The sequence below is a fragment of the Centruroides vittatus genome, unplaced genomic scaffold, assembly GCF_030686945.1.
Source record: "Centruroides vittatus isolate TY-2023 unplaced genomic scaffold, ASM3068694v2 scaffold_435, whole genome shotgun sequence".
Classification (NCBI taxonomy): domain Eukaryota; kingdom Metazoa; phylum Arthropoda; class Arachnida; order Scorpiones; family Buthidae; genus Centruroides; species Centruroides vittatus.
The window spans coordinates 4013874-4031316 of record NW_027122708.1 but is presented as its reverse complement, the minus strand read 5'-3'; the positions used below and the strand labels follow the sequence as shown (position 1 = coordinate 4031316).

At 31.5% G+C, this 17443-nt stretch overlaps 2 protein-coding genes across 4 annotated transcripts in view; one reads left to right on the top strand and one right to left on the bottom strand.

Moving 5' to 3' along the window:
- Positions 1–17443, bottom strand: part of LOC136989044 (lysosomal alpha-glucosidase-like) — a 40824-nt gene that overhangs the window by 9070 nt on the left and 14311 nt on the right. Inside the window, exons 1-13 of one of the 2 annotated variants that reach the window (XM_067287113.1) lie at positions 13291–13371; positions 3503–4011; positions 2784–2950; positions 2544–2712; positions 2379–2472; positions 2198–2310; positions 2012–2128; positions 1725–1925; positions 1549–1659; positions 1399–1483; positions 1199–1328; positions 953–1124; positions 767–883 (exon numbers count right to left, since the gene is read on the bottom strand). In XM_067287113.1, the coding sequence (XP_067143214.1) occupies positions 767–883; positions 953–1124; positions 1199–1328; positions 1399–1483; positions 1549–1659; positions 1725–1925; positions 2012–2128; positions 2198–2310; positions 2379–2472; positions 2544–2712; positions 2784–2950; positions 3503–3970 (1944 nt within the window). In that variant the 5' untranslated portion in view covers positions 3971–4011; positions 13291–13371. Of the gene's footprint in view, positions 1–766; positions 884–952; positions 1125–1198; positions 1329–1398; positions 1484–1548; positions 1660–1724; positions 1926–2011; positions 2129–2197; positions 2311–2378; positions 2473–2543; positions 2713–2783; positions 2951–3502; positions 4012–13290; positions 13372–17443 lie in introns of those variants that run through there. The other variant, XM_067287112.1, reaches the window with a different exon arrangement.
- Positions 8001–17443, top strand: part of LOC136989067 (glycosyltransferase family 92 protein F13G3.3-like) — a 31669-nt gene continuing 22226 nt past the window's right edge. The window contains exons 1-2 of one of the 2 annotated variants that reach the window (XR_010882854.1): positions 8001–8135; positions 14153–14721. Coding sequence is in view for 1 of the 2 variants with exons in the window: in XM_067287158.1 (XP_067143259.1) it covers positions 8130–8135 (6 nt within the window). In the remaining variant the exon portion in view is untranslated. Of the gene's footprint in view, positions 8136–14152; positions 14722–17443 lie in introns of those variants that run through there. The other variant, XM_067287158.1, reaches the window with a different exon arrangement.

Genomic DNA, 17443 nt, shown 5'->3' with positions numbered 1-17443 from the left:
ACGAAATCTATCAGATTAATCAAATAATCCCGTATTTTTGAATACGAGAATATGTAAAAATAGAAGAAATAAATAAAAAATTTGATACCTTCAGTCAACGAGGTCTGATCGAATAATTCGATTTTCAGTAAAGATCGATCGAAATGTCGATATTTTCCATCTTAGAAAATGCAATAATTTCCCTTGTTGATTCGAAAATATCTTGAATAATTAAGTATCGTTCGACATTTTCTCAATTTAGATATTTATATACAAAAAAAGATTGATGCAATTATTAAAATTAATTAATATAAAAACTAATTAATGGTATTTGAATACGTTTGTACTACATTTAACTAGATTGTTTAATTTTATTGTGATATTAAATGAAAATAATCCCTTGTAATACCATAAAGACTTCAAATATTGTTCAATACTTTAAAAAAATAACGTCTCTCACTGTTTTTTCATCGATTTATCCATTATCGTAACAGTTTTTACCATATTTGTATAAGGCATAACGCAATTCGATCGGAATTCTTAAAGCAGAAGGTGGCTCGAAGGATATCAAGTCAGACAAACGAGACAGACCAACAGAAACAGACTAGTTTAAGACTGCAGAACGATCTGTTTTTTGGTACGTGAATTACTTTATTTACGTATCGAATAAAACAGAGCAATAAGCATTTATTTATTTAGAGTCAAGCTATAGCCTATTTAAGATAAACTCTTTATACATATATTTAAAATATTGAACTTATAATAATCTTAAATGGTATGTGCTTACTTGATCGTCCTCAAAAACATGACTAAATATTAACGGGTAGAAAGCTCCCAGCTGAATGTTCCTGATGCACAACTCTTCTTCGTAATTTCTATCGCAAGAACACAAAGGGAAACCTACCTAAAATGCGATTATTATTTAAATTTTAGATATAAAATAGCTTTTTATCATCACTAAAAGATACTTTACATAAGGTATTCCGAATAAACTGAATTGTAAAATAAGAGGAATGATGTTCTTCATGTCCTCCCATTGATTAAATGGATGTTTTATCTGATGTCCCGAATATTTTCCGGAACCGGCGAAAGTCGACTGACTGATTATCAGATTCCTCTTGTTTTTAGATAGGGCTTTCAAAGCACTGGAAAATAATTCCGGAGATAAATTTATGTAGCAGTAAGCTTAGAAATGTTTACATGTAATAAAATAACTTGCTTGTAAGTAGAAATTATGCTGAGATGACCATATAAATTATGCATATAATAATGGTAATGCATTGTTTGTTTCCAATGTTGCACAGAATCCATGCATAAGGTACCTTCGTATAGATGTTTTCTGTCGATTTCTACCATCGAAAAGGATTTATTATTGTTTACTTAGCGCTTAGAAAGATAACTGACATTTCATTGGCTTACTTGGTAAATATGGAGGTTCATTCAGCGAATCTGGATAGCAATGCTCTTCGGAATCATTCGCTAAATTCACTGGAATGTTATTTTCCTATAAAAGAAGTTGGTCCTTCATTAGTATTTAATTGATAACATTATATAAAATTATATACTGACCAACCAAATTCCATCAAATGGGATGACGGAAAGCTTACGAATCCTATCTTGCCACCAATATTCTGTGGCTGGTTTACCAAAATCTGGAAAGACAACGTTGCCATATCTTCCCTGAAATTATAAACTGATTGACTAAAATCAACAAATTGTTATTAAATGTTTATTAATTGTGATACCTTAGCTATAAATGGATATCCCCAAGTATCGTTAATGAATATTCCTTTCTCTAGTCCATTGCGATAAAAATATTTGTGTTGCTGTAGTTCTGTGTATATTTCGGGTGAAACTACTACAAGTAATTTCAAACCAAGCTTCTGAATCTGATCCATAATTAATGATAGATCGTCAATATGGTTTGCTTCCAGATGTAAAACATCCTTCAAAAGAAAGGAAAAAAGCAAAAAGTCAAGTAAAATTTCAGAAAATCTTTCGAAATATTAGCATTTTAGCATTCAAAACATACGTGCGAAACATCCTTCGACCTCATTCTGTGTAATTTTTTCAATATCTGGCCATTTTGTTGAAATCCTAAGTGGAAGCCAAGCGCCCAATAGGGTGGCATCGTGGGTCTACCTAAAGCCTAAATGAAGCTACGTAAAACTTTATTGAGCTTGTTCTTTAAAAATGTAAATAATCGAAACAAAATTACTAGTGTGTATTGCTGTACGACTTCCTCCGGCGTAGGTCCCAGAAAGAAATAAAAATCTAAAACGCCTCCAATAGCACGAAAGGTCACAGCCGGAGTGGGCAACAGTGATACTTCTAAATATTAATTTTCTGACTATTAAATATAATTAATTTTTAAAAAAGTATTTGCGAAGTTAACTCACCTAATGCATTACTGTTAAACAGTAAAACACCGTGCGCTTTTCCGTCCTTTTCTACACACATGTAGCTGGGATTCACGCTCGCCATGTTGTAAATCTAATAATTAATATACGCGGTACTTAAAATAAAATTAAAATATATATCGAAGCTCGAAAAGTTGGCATTACTTGATCCTGATTGTAGCTAGAAAATAGCGTCCAATTTTTCCATTTCATATCGTGTTTATAATGTGAATGAAAGTGCTCTCCCAATCCGTACAGGTTCTCCGAAGGTAGCTTCAATGTGATTTGTAGGAATTGATCCGAGAAGACAAAACCGTGACCAGACATCCGAAAACTAAAAGCAGATACAAAGTTTGATTGTAAATAAAATCGTTTAAAAAATAATAACTAGATATTTACACTTACATGGTGTTATCTGTACCCGCTCGATGTACCTCGAGGGAAAAGGGACCGTCAGAAGAATCGTAAGAGATCCCGTATAAAGGATTTTTTTCTTTGACAGGATTAAATGAAGGCTCTACTGGTATTTTAGGTGTTGGAACCTCGTATCTTTCATTTTCGGAGTCAAAAAACTGCAAAAAAAAAAAAAAATCATTTTTATCTGTAAATTAAATCCAGATGTATATAAAAATGATTTTAAGCATTGATCTGTCTCCAAGTAATCCAAAAATATTTCAAAATTCTGTTCATTTTATCCGTAATTCTCACTTTTTAAAATAAATTAACGTGTGATCAAAGGGGTTTTTTTTGTTTTAATTGACGTAGGGATAATTGATTTAAATTAGCGAATCGAATATTTAATAATTCTTACACATAAATTGATATAAACGAGAGAAAGACAAAGAAGAAAAATCTATTCACTGTTGCTTAGTTGGGCATCAAAATCGATTAAGGCAGCGATTCATTAAATTTAATCGGATGTATTAAACACGATTTCATTTATTTCGAATTCTGTATTTAATAACTATAAAGGTGAGTCAATAAATAACCAGCCATGTTTTTGGCTTGTTATTTATTGATCCACCCCTATAATATGTAACGTAACTTTTTTTTTAATAAAAGAAAACAAAATTGAACTTAGTTTTATAATAAATTTCAAAATGTTAACATTATAAAACAAGTACCTTAACTCTTAAACGAGTAGAAGTCTGCATTTCCACTCTAACTTTAACATGATGAATGTGATCTCCATATCTAGAAGGTGAAGGCAAACGCGTCAGAAGGATTTCAATACCTTGCTGAAAGCTCTTCTGCTCGATCATTCTGTATCCATGATTTTTAGAATAAAAACATTTGATGGGTGTTTTTGTCGAATTGTCCCAGCAACATCCTCTAGCCGAGCACATTTCCTCTAGAACCTCTCCGTCTTCCGGATAACAATCGAATCTTTCTCCTTCCGGAAGAGAGCAAATGGGATGCCACGATTGCGGTTGAGAAAAAAGTCCAGCTTCCCGCTCCAGAATGGCACCTTCGTCTCTAAGAATTAAGTAGTAGAGGGATAACATAAAAATGCAAACCAGGGAGAACACCACCGACGTCAAAGCCAAACATCTGAGATTGGTGGAAGATACACAGCAACTTTGGGATGTCATTCTCTCACCACTGCATGATTACTTTTTCATTCGGAATTAAACTGAAAATACACATATATAGTTGATCGTTACAAGCTAAATAATGTCTTATAATAAATAATAATAAATTATGATATTTCTAATCACGCGGAATGATTTTCAAAAGTGTTATTTTACAAACTCTCTTGAAAATTTGTCTCACAGATGATACACGCTGTATTTTAGGGACAGATTCTAGGGTCAAATTAAGCTTAAAATCCTCTATAAGAGTTAAAAAAAAAAATTTCCACTTCGTTTTCTAGGTTTGGCCTGCAAAAAATCACATCAATTTTAAAACATTCCGCCAAAAGGATAATGCTGTTTGTTTTCTACTTGTGTGTTATCATTATGTATAAAACAAAGCTTTCTATTTTAAATGTTGAAAATTGTCGCTGGTCCGTTGTATGAAATTATGCTCAAAGAACATTTGAGAAGTTCTTGTAAATTATTCTGTTTTAATTTTGTATTTAAAAAAAAAATGAAATATTATCAAAGTAATTTTACATTGAAAAACACTTGCTTTCCAACTTTTACTGTAATATGGATAAATACTGTAAAATCTTACATTTATTACAGTAGGATCCACTAGGGAAAAATTTACTTACTTTAATCCGTTGACAAAAGCATAAAATAAAATTAACTTTAAAAGTTAGAAACTCCAGTGTTAGTACTTTGGAAGAGAATTGATGTTGTTTTACTAGGAAAAATAAAACAACATTAACGGCTAAAAGCAATAGATTAATTCACATTTAATATATTTTTGAAACCAGACAAACGAACAGAAAGTATAGAAAATAATATAAAATTTTGCAGGAAGGTTTGTGTATTAGGGGAATTGGTGCTATTTAATTTTGGTGGTTAAAGGTCGACAGAGTGATGAGATAGAGAAGGGTCGGATTTAATGACGATTTTACTCGTTATCATCATTTACAATTTTTTTAAATATATAAAACGCATCTCTACCCTCAAAATTAAGATTTTGTCATTTTATAATAATTAATAATATAAAAACTTTTTAAGATAAAATATCGTTACATGACGCCGCACACAATTTTAAATGTTTTTGCCGGGAAAGTTACGCAACTCGTTGGTGGATTTTTTACATTAATCAGCTTTTTCTAAACTTGTCAAGAAGTTCTAATGTTGTATTATTTATTTAAATGCTATTAAATTTATATCTAAATAGAAAAAACGGATTATTTAAAGACACATTTTCATATGACAATTAAAATTTTACATTAAAAAATCCGTTAAAACAGTAATTTAAGAATCAATTTCTATTTTTCTATTTAAATTTCGTGTACTTCGTGGGCATTTTAAAGTATATTTTAACTTCTAGAAGTAAATTAAAACGATATTTTGATTTAAAATGAAAATACAATAATAAAATCTTAAATTTTAGTCAAAATTACATTCAATTCATTCAATTTTTCTTTAATTAAATATTTAGACTTTTTATTTTATTAATACTTTTATAAAGTAGTTGCAAGATTGATCGATCTCTTCGGCAATCACATCGGTCAAAAATCAATAACACGGTGACGAGAAATTTCTATCTTATATAATAAATATATATTTAACCTTACAAAATACAATCTTCAATCGATAATTATATCATCATTGATCGATATCGATCATAGGATCATCCTCGATTTTAAATTGATCATCATTTAAGACCACGCTGATAATCTTTCAAATTCAGTATTAATTATGATTAAGGTTTTAAGTTTATTAAAATATATCGATCCAAATAAAAATGTTTATTGGCATCGATCGTAAATCGTCTAATTTTACAAAAAAAAAAAAAAAATTTAAATCGTCTCAAATACTTGAATGCGTAGAATAACTCGAACGTGGTTAATCAATTAGCAATGTCTTGATCGATAAATCGATTTTTAATCAAAGTAGAAAGTTTATATATGATGCCATTTTTCGCTAATATCTTAATTTAGATTTAAAAAAACTAAATTATTAATTAATATCTTGGTTAAAAGAAGGCATTTTTGTGCTTTTTTTTCTTTTAAATTGCTCTGAAGACTTTTCGTGAAAAATTAATTATATCGATTTCTTATAATCTTGAATTATAGATTATAATTTCTAAATAATAAAACGTTAATTTATTATTGATAAAGATTTAATGCAAAACGTTAATCGATGAAATATTAAATTCCAATCTGTTCTTGTTCTTAATGTCTCTAGAACATAATTTAAAACTTGCCAATTCTTATTTTACCATGAAATATTTATCCGCTCACTAAAATAATCATTTTATACTATTTTTACATGAAAATAAGATAGTTTTATACCTTTTTTTCACTTTATTTTATTTGTTATTTATAACAAAAATCTGTTCATACTGCAAGGTGTTTACGCAATACGTGGGCAAGGTGAAAAGTTCTCGGCCTAGTAGTGAAAAAATGAGTTTTTTATTTTAAAAATGTATATATTTCTCAATGTAGTCTCCCTTTAGTTCAATACACTTTGTCCAACGTTTCTCCAATAACAGAATTCCATCCCTGAAGTACGATTCTGGAAGGTCTTCAAAATATCCATTTACCGCTGCTATAACCTTTTCACTTGACTCAATGTTTTCCTGCCAAAAATTTCTTAAGATTTGGGAACATACGAAAGTCAGAGGGAGCCAAATCTGGCGAATAGGGACGATGTTCCAACAATTCATATTTCAAATCCTTCAATTTTCCCTTTGCCGAAGCACCTTTGTAAGCGGGTGCATTGTCCTGGTGAAAGAGGATTTTTTTTTCTTTTGCAAACCAGGCCTTTTCTCTCTAATTTTTTCATCTAGATGGTCATCTAGCCCCGTTTGACCCTTTGACGGGTAGTCAATTAAAAGAATCCCTTTGGAATCCCAAAAAACACTAGCTATAACCTTTCCAGCCGATGCAATTGTCTTTGCTTTCTTCGGTGCAGAGCCACCGGCTTCTACCCACTGCTTAAACTGCTGTTTTGACTCGGTAAAGTGGTGAACCCATGTTTCATCCATCGTAACAAATCTGCGCAGAAAATCGGTTGGATCCTTCTTAAAACGGCGCAAACATACTGAGACAGTCGATTCCTCATTTGTTTGTGATCAGCATTTAACAAATGCGGCACCCATCTTTCACAAAACTTTCTCATACTGAGTTCTTCATGTAAAATGTACCGTACCCTTTCTTCTGAGATGCCTACAGCCTTAGTTATCTTGTACATCCTTAATCGTCGATCATCTAGAACCATATTGTGTATCTTCTCGATATTTTCTTCGGTAGTTGAAGTTTTTCGCCGTCCATCACGTGGATCATCTTCAATCGATGTACGACCGTGTTTAAACTCCGCTGCCCATTTTTTTACTGTCGATAACGAAGGTGCCGACTCCTTATACACTTTTACCAACTTCAGATGAATTTCTGTTGGCGATAAACCATCCAAAACGAAGAATTTTATGATGGAACAGTATTCAAGTTTATTTATTTTGTCAAAAAAAAACACACAATGCTTACTTTAAGCAGCCGTATAAGACAAACTATTTGTCTGATCAAATTCACATTTGGTATTTACTTTTGTAACAAGTCCGGAACATAACAAAACAGTACTTTCATTTGTAGTAGCGCCTTCTATGGGTTAGGCCGAGAGCTTTTCACCTTGCCCTCGTAAAACAAGTAAGGTAAGGGGGGCCATTGTGGACCACCAGTTCCGAATTTCTTGGGGTTTTCCCCCAAGAATTGATCAAAATAACTGTCCAAACTTGGTGGACTGTAATGGGCTCCTCTACCTTACATTTTGATTTTTAATTACGCGAAATTTACATAAAATCCGAACGACGATTGGTTAAAAAAAAAAAAAAAACACGTTTAATGTATTTCTTAAGTCAAAAACACGAATAGAAAGCACAGAAAATAACGCGCTATTAATTAACGAACAATTAAAGACGTTTAGTCTTTAATTAAAGAATGGAAAATGGTTAATAGCGGTGAATAATTTATATTCATTGGAAGACGGAGAAGAAGAGGAGAGTGTCATTGCATCTTTGGTGTCAACAGGTAGTGACAACGTCACGACGCTTCGCGGATGCATCGATTGCAAACGCCTATTGCGACGATGGAAAACGACTAGAGAGGTCGGACCTTTCACTCCCGGTATTAACATGTGGGTAAGTATCTCCTTTTATTTACTCTATATTCATCCCATAAATGCTATTCTCTCGTCATCAATTCCGTTATATAACACGCCATTTTATGTTGCAGCAGTAGATTTTCGTACGGTGTTTTATTTATTATTCCACTATATTAATATTTTCTTTTGATTACTTGAGATTTTTATACCACGTTATGATTATTTCTATATATTTTTATACGTTATTTATATGCAATTTGCTATTCTATCCGGCAGTATATTATAGAGTAGAACGTCTCGTTAGGACGAGGAGAGTTTTTAATCTTGATTGATTGCTCTTTACGGTGATTGATAGTTATCTTGTACGACGATGATCGATTTTAAATCTTCCTTTGGAGAATATACGTTGAGATTTAGTAATTTGGTTATTCTGCTGAATCGTGAAATTTCTTTCTGTTATCATTTTCCCTATTAAATTTCGCCATTCAGCAATCTATAAAGTATATTGCTGAATCGTGAAATTTGATAGGAAAAATTAATATAAATATATTAATTTATATAATAAGAAAATGAATTAACAATGGAAGATTTGAGCTATAAAATAACTTTCGTATTAATCAGAACAGAAAAAATGATTAATACAACTTAAAATTTCTTTGTTTTATAAATCTGTATAAAAATATGCGGAATTTCGATGCGTCATGTTGATTTTAAAACAAATATTTTAAAAGTAAGCACATTTGATACTTGTTTGGAATTTTTAAACAAATATAAACACTATAACGAAACTTTTCGTTGACCAGTTAATCGATTAATATTTGTAAACGTTACATTAACCTCTGGAATCTGACTGTAAGGCATTTTGTATAAAGGTACTGAATTAAATTTTAATCATTTAGAAGTATTTTAAATCAAAAGGTAATTATATTAAATTGGTTATTATTAAAAATTGATCTATTTCTACTAATTGTATAAATATAAAATATAGAAGACAAATATAATTAGATTTATTAGATTATATTCATTTCTTTTATAAATATATAATGTTTACTATTTATGCAGTGGCGTAGCGAATATAACTGGCGCCCGACACTTTATTGGCGCCTCTCTCTCTCCTCCAGAAATAAATAATATAGTTTGTCTTGGAGACCATTTGGGCGCCTCTGCGAGTGGCGTAGCAAGGGGGGGTGCAAGGGGCCCTCTGAGAGTGGCGCCCTTGCACCCCCCTCGCTACGCCACTGTATTTACGAAGTTTTCCTTTATCAAATTATTTATTTCATAAAGGAAAACGTCGCCTTTGTGTATGATTAAAGGCGAAGTTTCCTTTATCAAAACGTTGAAGGCTTTTAATATATTTCTCGGTAATTATAATTATTCTTAAACAGCATCTAGCCCACTTATTATTACGTTATTTAATTGTTTACTATTTCTCAGTATTTATTTAAGGGCTTATCACACATTGTGACTCATTCCTATCTCCTTTGTTATTCTACTAATTACACATTACTACAAACATCTACATTTTTGGCCATCCTAAAATGCATTTCGACTGATTCATTACAGCCTCTTCGATCAGATTATATCGGCCAAATAAAACAACGTTAATTTGCACGACTTGCACTGAAAATAATGACAAACACTACTAAATAACGCATTTAATTACCCGACAGAATACCTACAAATATTTAATTTTATACCTATTTTCACAAATACTTCCACTGCATATTATATTACCGATTTACTCGAGTAAACATAATTACAGTATTTCCGCTCTTAAGCACTAAAATTTAATTACATTAATTTTTCATATATAGTCTTGAAGTCATTAAAAGTAATTGCATTATTGGATAGTACAGAATCATTATAAATACCACGATGACATTTTAAATTATCTGTCGAATGACTGAGCGACGAAAGGAGGATGTCAACCCTCCTTTCGTCGCTCAGTCATTCGACAGATAATTTAAAATCGTGAAGGATTCTTTGTTTATCATCTTCCGTCCATTAGGACTGCTTTCACTGCAAAATCAGGCCTCGAACGAAACGTAACCCGAAATTTGGTGTTAATAATCTATTTTTAAATTTCCCTTCTAACCGAAATTAAAGTAAATAAAAATGATCATCGTTGGTACGTTTCGATATCGACGATGATAATTTTTCCGTCGATATCGAAACGTACGTTGGTGATTGACATTTTTTAAAAAATATTTTAAACCAGTAAAAAAGTGTCGTATTAAAAGTATAAATTAATAATTACTTTCGGAATAATACTGAAAAGAAAGCAATCTGATTTACAATTTCGTAAATTTTAATTAAAATAAAGAATTTAGTTTTTATCTTTATCTCGTATTTTAAAAGTAGCGTGTTCCCAGTTAAAATCGGCCCAACTCAGATGATGAAACATTAATGGTGTAAATTTTATAGCGGATATTTAAAAGGAAAAGTGTATGAGACCATTCCGTAACTGTGCGTAAATTGTAGGATTCGTAAAGAATTGAAGCTATCGATATCAATATTTTCCATAAGTTTCGGTTTGGATTAAAAACGTGAGTAATAGACACCACTTAAGCATGCTCTGTAAGTTTCTGTACGTATAAATAACGTTAAAATAAAGTTTCTGACGAGTGTCCTTTGCCCAAATTCATTTGTATCGTTTCCAGTGAGTGGGGCGGATTTTACGTGGGACACTGTATTTAGTATCAAAAGCTAGGTGTGGCAAGTTTTAATACAGATCTGTACGGAGAAGTAAATTATATAAATCAATTATACAGGAAGTAGACAAAAACACTGCACCATGTTATATCTTGCTTTGCCACATATTAGCTAAATACTAGTGCGCGATGGTACAGGTAATGGTCATGCACCGCCCCCCGACTCCCGTTAAAAGAGGAATCTTATCTCGGCTCTTATGAAAGGTAGCGGAACAGTTTAAATTTTAAAAATGGTCTCGAAATTAGTACAAAACGTTTTCCGTCCAGTTAATAAAATACTCAAAGAGACACCGTCAAAAAGAGTGGGGAGAAACTGCGTTAGGCTTCTTTGTATGGCATCGCGCACTCAAGACAGCTAACTGCAAACATTGTATTCTTCTGAAAGATTACACATTTCGAAAACTATAGAATTTTTAATGGGAAACGCTTCTCTTTAAACAAACTAAATCATGCCCTCAGAGTCTGCTTCCTTTACACAGTTGGCTGTCTTGTGCGCGGGAAGCCTTGGTTGGTTTAATGAGATATCGTCCGTGTGTTGCGTTGCTCTCTGTCAAGGGGATATCTTCCGGAAGAATTTTTTTACGGGAAACTGGCCCCTATTTAGGTGTTAAACACGTATAAACTCCATGTGGTCAATCCGTTGGTCGACACGAAACACGACCAACTACTACCAATGATCAGTGCTTTTATCCACTCGGCCACTGTTATGCCCATGCAGAGAAGCCTCAAGCCTAAAGTCTCACAGTGTCTCCCATCATTTTTGACCGTATCTAGCTGCTTTCCCTTTGAGTATTTTAACTGGACACAAAATGTTTTGTGCTAATTTTGAGACGCCTTTAAACTTGGTAATTTAAACTGTGCTATCTTTCATAGGATTTGGCCTTACGAAAAGTGAAATGGGGGATACATAGTGATTATGCTATCGAATAACCCACTAGGCTATATATTGTTTCTGTTACATATACCCTATACGTAGCGAAAGCAATATATAAAATGTTTTTTGTCTACACCTGTATATGTCCTGTACAGTATATCCAAAACTATATTTTTTATGACATGGAAATTGAATTAGATAAATTATTATTATTTAATTAAATTTAATTTATTATTAAATATACATTAATTTATAAATTTATTCACGATATATAGGTCTGCACGGCACAGCTCTAAATACTTTTTAAATAGAATATAGGCAGCTGATTATTGCATTTAGGTCTTATCGTTAATTTATTCAAAAAAAAAAAAAAAACTAATTTAGTTATGAAATTTACTGTGATATTTAAATTTTATTATTATTTAAACTAGAATTTTAATGTTATTTAATAGCTTAAGTTAATATTAGATTTGCATCCCATTTAATTTTTGTTTTAATGAAAAAATTTCCCATAGTTTTTCCTTTCTAAAACAACTTTAATAGTAAATTTTAAAAATCATATTAATAACGATTCATAATTGCTAAATTTGTGTAACAAGTCTGCGAGCAAACAATTATTTATTATTCTATTGGTGACAGCAATGATATTAGCCTTATATGACGGCAATACAAGTGAGTAGTAGTCCGCTTTTAATGCCTCGAATACTAATAACGGACAAATGTAAAATTGGGGTGTCAGTCTCGCAATCCATTGTATTGATATATCGTCACAAATCCCAATTCAAACATTTGCGACAAAGTAAAAATGAAATTGATAATAATATCGAATATTATAGTTAAGTCATCGAATTACAGATTTATTCGTGACGTATTATCTGAACTTTTTATATTAAATTGTTACAGTAATTCATAGTTTTAAGTGTTAAAAATGTGTAATAAATATGGAAAAATTAATTATATAACTTTTTGGATTGACGGGATAAAGCAACATGTGGTAGATCTACCAAGGGGATGAGCGCATCGGGAGGACTTTCAATCGGAAAATGGCCCCTATTTACGAAGGAAACCCAGAAAACTCCACGAAGACAGCCTGTTAATCAGGCACAAATCCACGACCTTAACACTGGTGGATAATACCCTGTTCAGCGGTATTATTCACTCGGCAACTGCTTGGCACTTTTCATTGTTGAAAATTAAGTCTTAAGAGATAGAAAAAAAATCATAAACTTTGATATTTTCATAAATCAAGAATAAAATAGTAAAAATATACAAAGCTATACAACATTTCCAATAAATAGAAATATTTTCTTTTGTCTTCATTACTTGAAACTATAAATTGTTGAAAAAATGAATTATCTCCATGTAGATTTGACGTTTTGTTTTGAATAAAATATGAAATATTAATTTATATAAAATATTTTACTAATCAATATTTTAGTATAGCTGAAAAGAAATTTGACATATTAAAATTCTAAATTTAGGCGACTTAATTATATTTTGTTAAGGAAAAAAATTCATTTCGAGATCCAATTATTCTTTAAAAATAATATATTATTATTTTTTTACGGATTTAATTAAATTTAATTTTAAAAATACAAAAGTCTAACCTTTTTAAATATAAAAATGAGTTACGCCTAAGGAAAGATCGACATCGCCCATTTCTGAAGTTTTTTTTTCCCCCTTTCTTTCTTTATGAAAAGAGAAGAAAACATCTGTATGCTTTTTCATCATTAAGTATACATTTTCATTTTTTAATATATAAAATTATGCGTTTTTTTCCTCTCTATAGCATTTTAATAAATCTACTTTACATAATGCAATTCAATCGTTAAAAGTTAGGGTAAACGGTATTGACCACTTAAGGAAATTTTTAAAAGAATTCTATGACATAACGAGAAATATTAGATCGGGATATATTATACTACTGATGAATTCGATTTTTTAATAGACTTTCTACTGCCAATATCTAGAAATTACAAACGCCAATCGTCTAATCCAAAATATTGTCTACCAGAGGCCGAGTGGATAAAACCACTGACAACTAGTGAATTGGCACCTGGCCAACGGGCTGGCCACGTGGAGTTTTTCGGGTTTCTTCACATTTGTAACACCTAAGTAGGATCCATTTACCCATAGAAAGTTCCCTGGAAGCATTACCCTTCGGCAGATCGCTCACGCATCACGTTGCCGTAAACAAAAAATATAATGCAATCTAAAATGCGCCTTTTTTTTTTTTTTTTTTTACAAAAATGCAAAATTGTGTAGTTATTGGCCATACGCAACGGTATAAAAGTATGTTGACTTTTTCGTTACCCGTTAACAGCAGAAACTTGTATTAATAGTGCCACGCAATATTTCAAGAACAGTTTTCGTAAAACTCTTAGAAGTTTAAATTCGAAATGGCCAATAACTGTACCGTTTACTCTAGTTTGAACTGATTACCGTATAAAGAATGGTGATCTGTTTCAGTAAGGATGAATTTGATTGCCGGTTAAGGAGTCAGACTATGGTCCTGGGTACCTAGAATGAAATCCGGGCGAGCAACTCCACAGGAAATTTTCATGGATCGTCCGTGCTTCGAACCCACGATAAATATGGAAAAGGATCTCCTGGTGCTCACAAGACACAAAGATTTTTTTTTAAAATGTAGCCATGAATCGAATACAATTTTCTTCGATTTAATAATGTTTTTTACTGATTGCATCTGGAACAATATCTCTCGTATCGAATTACACGATGAAATAAAACATTATCAAAGTTATTTGTAAAGTTTTTCAATAAAAAGATTGGAATTTTCTATATTCAAATAATATAACTGCGTCGTGTGCAAAATCTTTTTTAAAAATGAAAATTTTGTAACATTGCCAATACCGATGATCAACGAAAGGTGGAACGTTAAAAAAAAAAAAAAAAGAAAGAAAGAAAGAAAGAAAAAATCAATGAAGCAAGATAGATTAAATGGATTGGTAACATTATCAATAAAGTATGCCATCGCCACAGATTTATATCTCAAAGAAGATTCAATCGCTTGCAGCTACGAAGCTTATTTTCAGTTATTTGATTTTTTTTTTATATCGTAAAATGAAATTAACAATACGTATTTTAACTTTAATTATAATTTTAAAATAATTTTATACTTAAGAAAAACATTTAAAAAGCAGTTTAGACTAAAATTTTGAAGACAAATCGCTATAATGTAAAATCTCCTTTATTCAATTTCATATCTTACTGAGGATCGAACTGACCTTCCGTGAAAATGAATAAAGATTTTAATTCTTTTTATTTTTTCAAATTTTGCAATAATTATATTATATAAATATTGAATTTAATTGATTGATGGAATAAGGCAACGCAATACATGGAAGATATGCCACGTGTCTGAGAGGACTTTTATGGGAAACTGCCCCTATTTAGGTATTAGATACGTGAAGAAAACACGGAAAAATTTTAGGAAATAATTTCGTCATGTAATGTTATATTAGGTATTGTTGAACTCGTAAAACGTCTGTAAGACGACGTGCGATTTAATGACACGATAATCTAAGAATTATGATAATCATTAACTTAATGTCGAATAACGTAGTGAAATATGTAAACATTTTAAAATTAAAATTTGGATTTAAGCATTGTAATGGTTCCCGATAAACTACTTTCGAGCAATCGAGATTCGACCACGTCACTAAAATTAATGTCACGGTGAAAAATTTCTCTTGTTGTTCAATTCATTTTTCACATTTCAGTTCTATTTTGGTAACAATTTCAGAATATTTTTTTGCTTCTTGCTTTCTGAAAACGTAAAAAGGTTAATGTTACCCTAGGTATCGAAGATGGCGGAGCTTCCGGTCGCCATTTTGACTGCCATTTATGAATGCGGAATTACCAAAAATAGTGACCGCGATGTATTAGTTACAAAACATCGATTTTATAATTTAGGATATTAAAAAGATAAATATGAAACAATAATTTTACTTACATTATTGTGCATCAGTTTCTCGTTTCCGGCGTTTGGTTTCTACCGGAGGAAACTCCACATTACAAATTGACGTTCTTTTTTTTCTTATTTTTATTTGGTTTCTCAGGTATCTTGCCTTTTTTTCTTTCTTATTATTTTTAGTTACTGGAGCAGCGGGCACAGACTCAGGTTCCTTCCATAAAGGTACTTTTCCAGAATCAGGAAATATCTTACTTAAATGTTTCACAAAAATGTAAAACCTTTCACCAAGTCTTTTTGATGGCCAATTCAGGTATTTTTTATACATAAAAGAATACATGTACGAGTCTGATAGGTCTTCTGTGTAATGCTTTGGCAATTTTGTTTTTTTTTTTTTTGTTTTTCAAATATCCCCATAATCTTTCGATATTTCGAGTATGAGTGCCTGTTTTCGGTTCACAAAATTTTCGGAATGATTAACTGTCCTGTGTTCTATTTCTACTCCTTCCAAGTCGTCTATGTGGTTGTAACCTTTCCATTCATCAGTCAATACTACACTGCCAGAATTTACAAATTTATAAATAATCCAATTAAGAGTTACTTCAGATCTACCGTTTACTTGACATATAAAACAACTTTTATCTTCTCGACATGTTCCGCCTACCACCCATTTTGCACTTTTTAGTTTACGGCCTTTTTCGTATTTACGTTTACATATAACTGTTTCGTCTATTTCTACGGTTTTATTCGGACCTTCAATTTTAAATGATGTCATATTATGCAAAGCAACTAGCATCACAAAACGTATATGGTTAGACCAGTCAACTGCAGCCTTGTTAGAAATACTTGCAGCAATAGCTGAGGTAGTTGAAGATCATTCCAATCCCAGATAATGCCATATAATCGACAATATTTTAGTCCAAGAAATTTTACCACATTTACCTTTAAATATTCCAGCAAAGGCTGAACTATTATTCCAGCATTTTTGACAACTCATCACACATGAATTTCTATCATCATTTCGATCTACTAATTTGCAAGCTTTTGAACATTTCTTGCATACATCATCAGTATGCTGTAATCCTAAACGTACTGCGAATTTAAATCCTTTGTCAATTCTGGGATACAAACCTATTTCCAAATACTCAAATTGGTACAATTCTAGTAGTTGATAAAAATTATGGGAGGTGCATCCGACCCAAAATTCTTCAGAATTCCTATCAGGTTAATGTTACCTTAGGTAGCCAAGATGGCGGCTCGTCTCTGATTCCAGCAAGGAAACAGTGGGACGCACGTTCTAACCTAACCTAACCTATTCTAATAAATGACCATAATTATTAGCAACCAAATTATTAGAATAGGTTAGGTTAGGTTAGGTTAGAACGTGCGTCCCACTGTTTCCTTGCTGGAATCAGAGACGAGCCGCCATCTTGGCTACCTAAGGTAACATTAACCTAATATCAATATCACTCATTTTTAACAAATTAATATCAGCAAATTCCTACTAAATTAATGTTATAATTATCAAATAATTAAATTAGAATTACAATAGTTTAAATTAATATTAACTTAATCCGATAAATCTTTAACACAATTAATACGTTAAATCAACGATATCACCTCACTAGTTACCTTTGTTCTTAAAAATTTGCATATTACAACGTAATCAGTGTTACCAACTTTTCGTAAATAAATGTCGCTACATTTTAAAATAAAAGTCGCTGATTTCGCCACAGATATTTTAAAAAGTCGCTACTTTGTCGCTAGTCGTCAAAAGGCTTTATTACAAAACAAATTTATTGATACAATACAAGAAAAGTTGTACACAT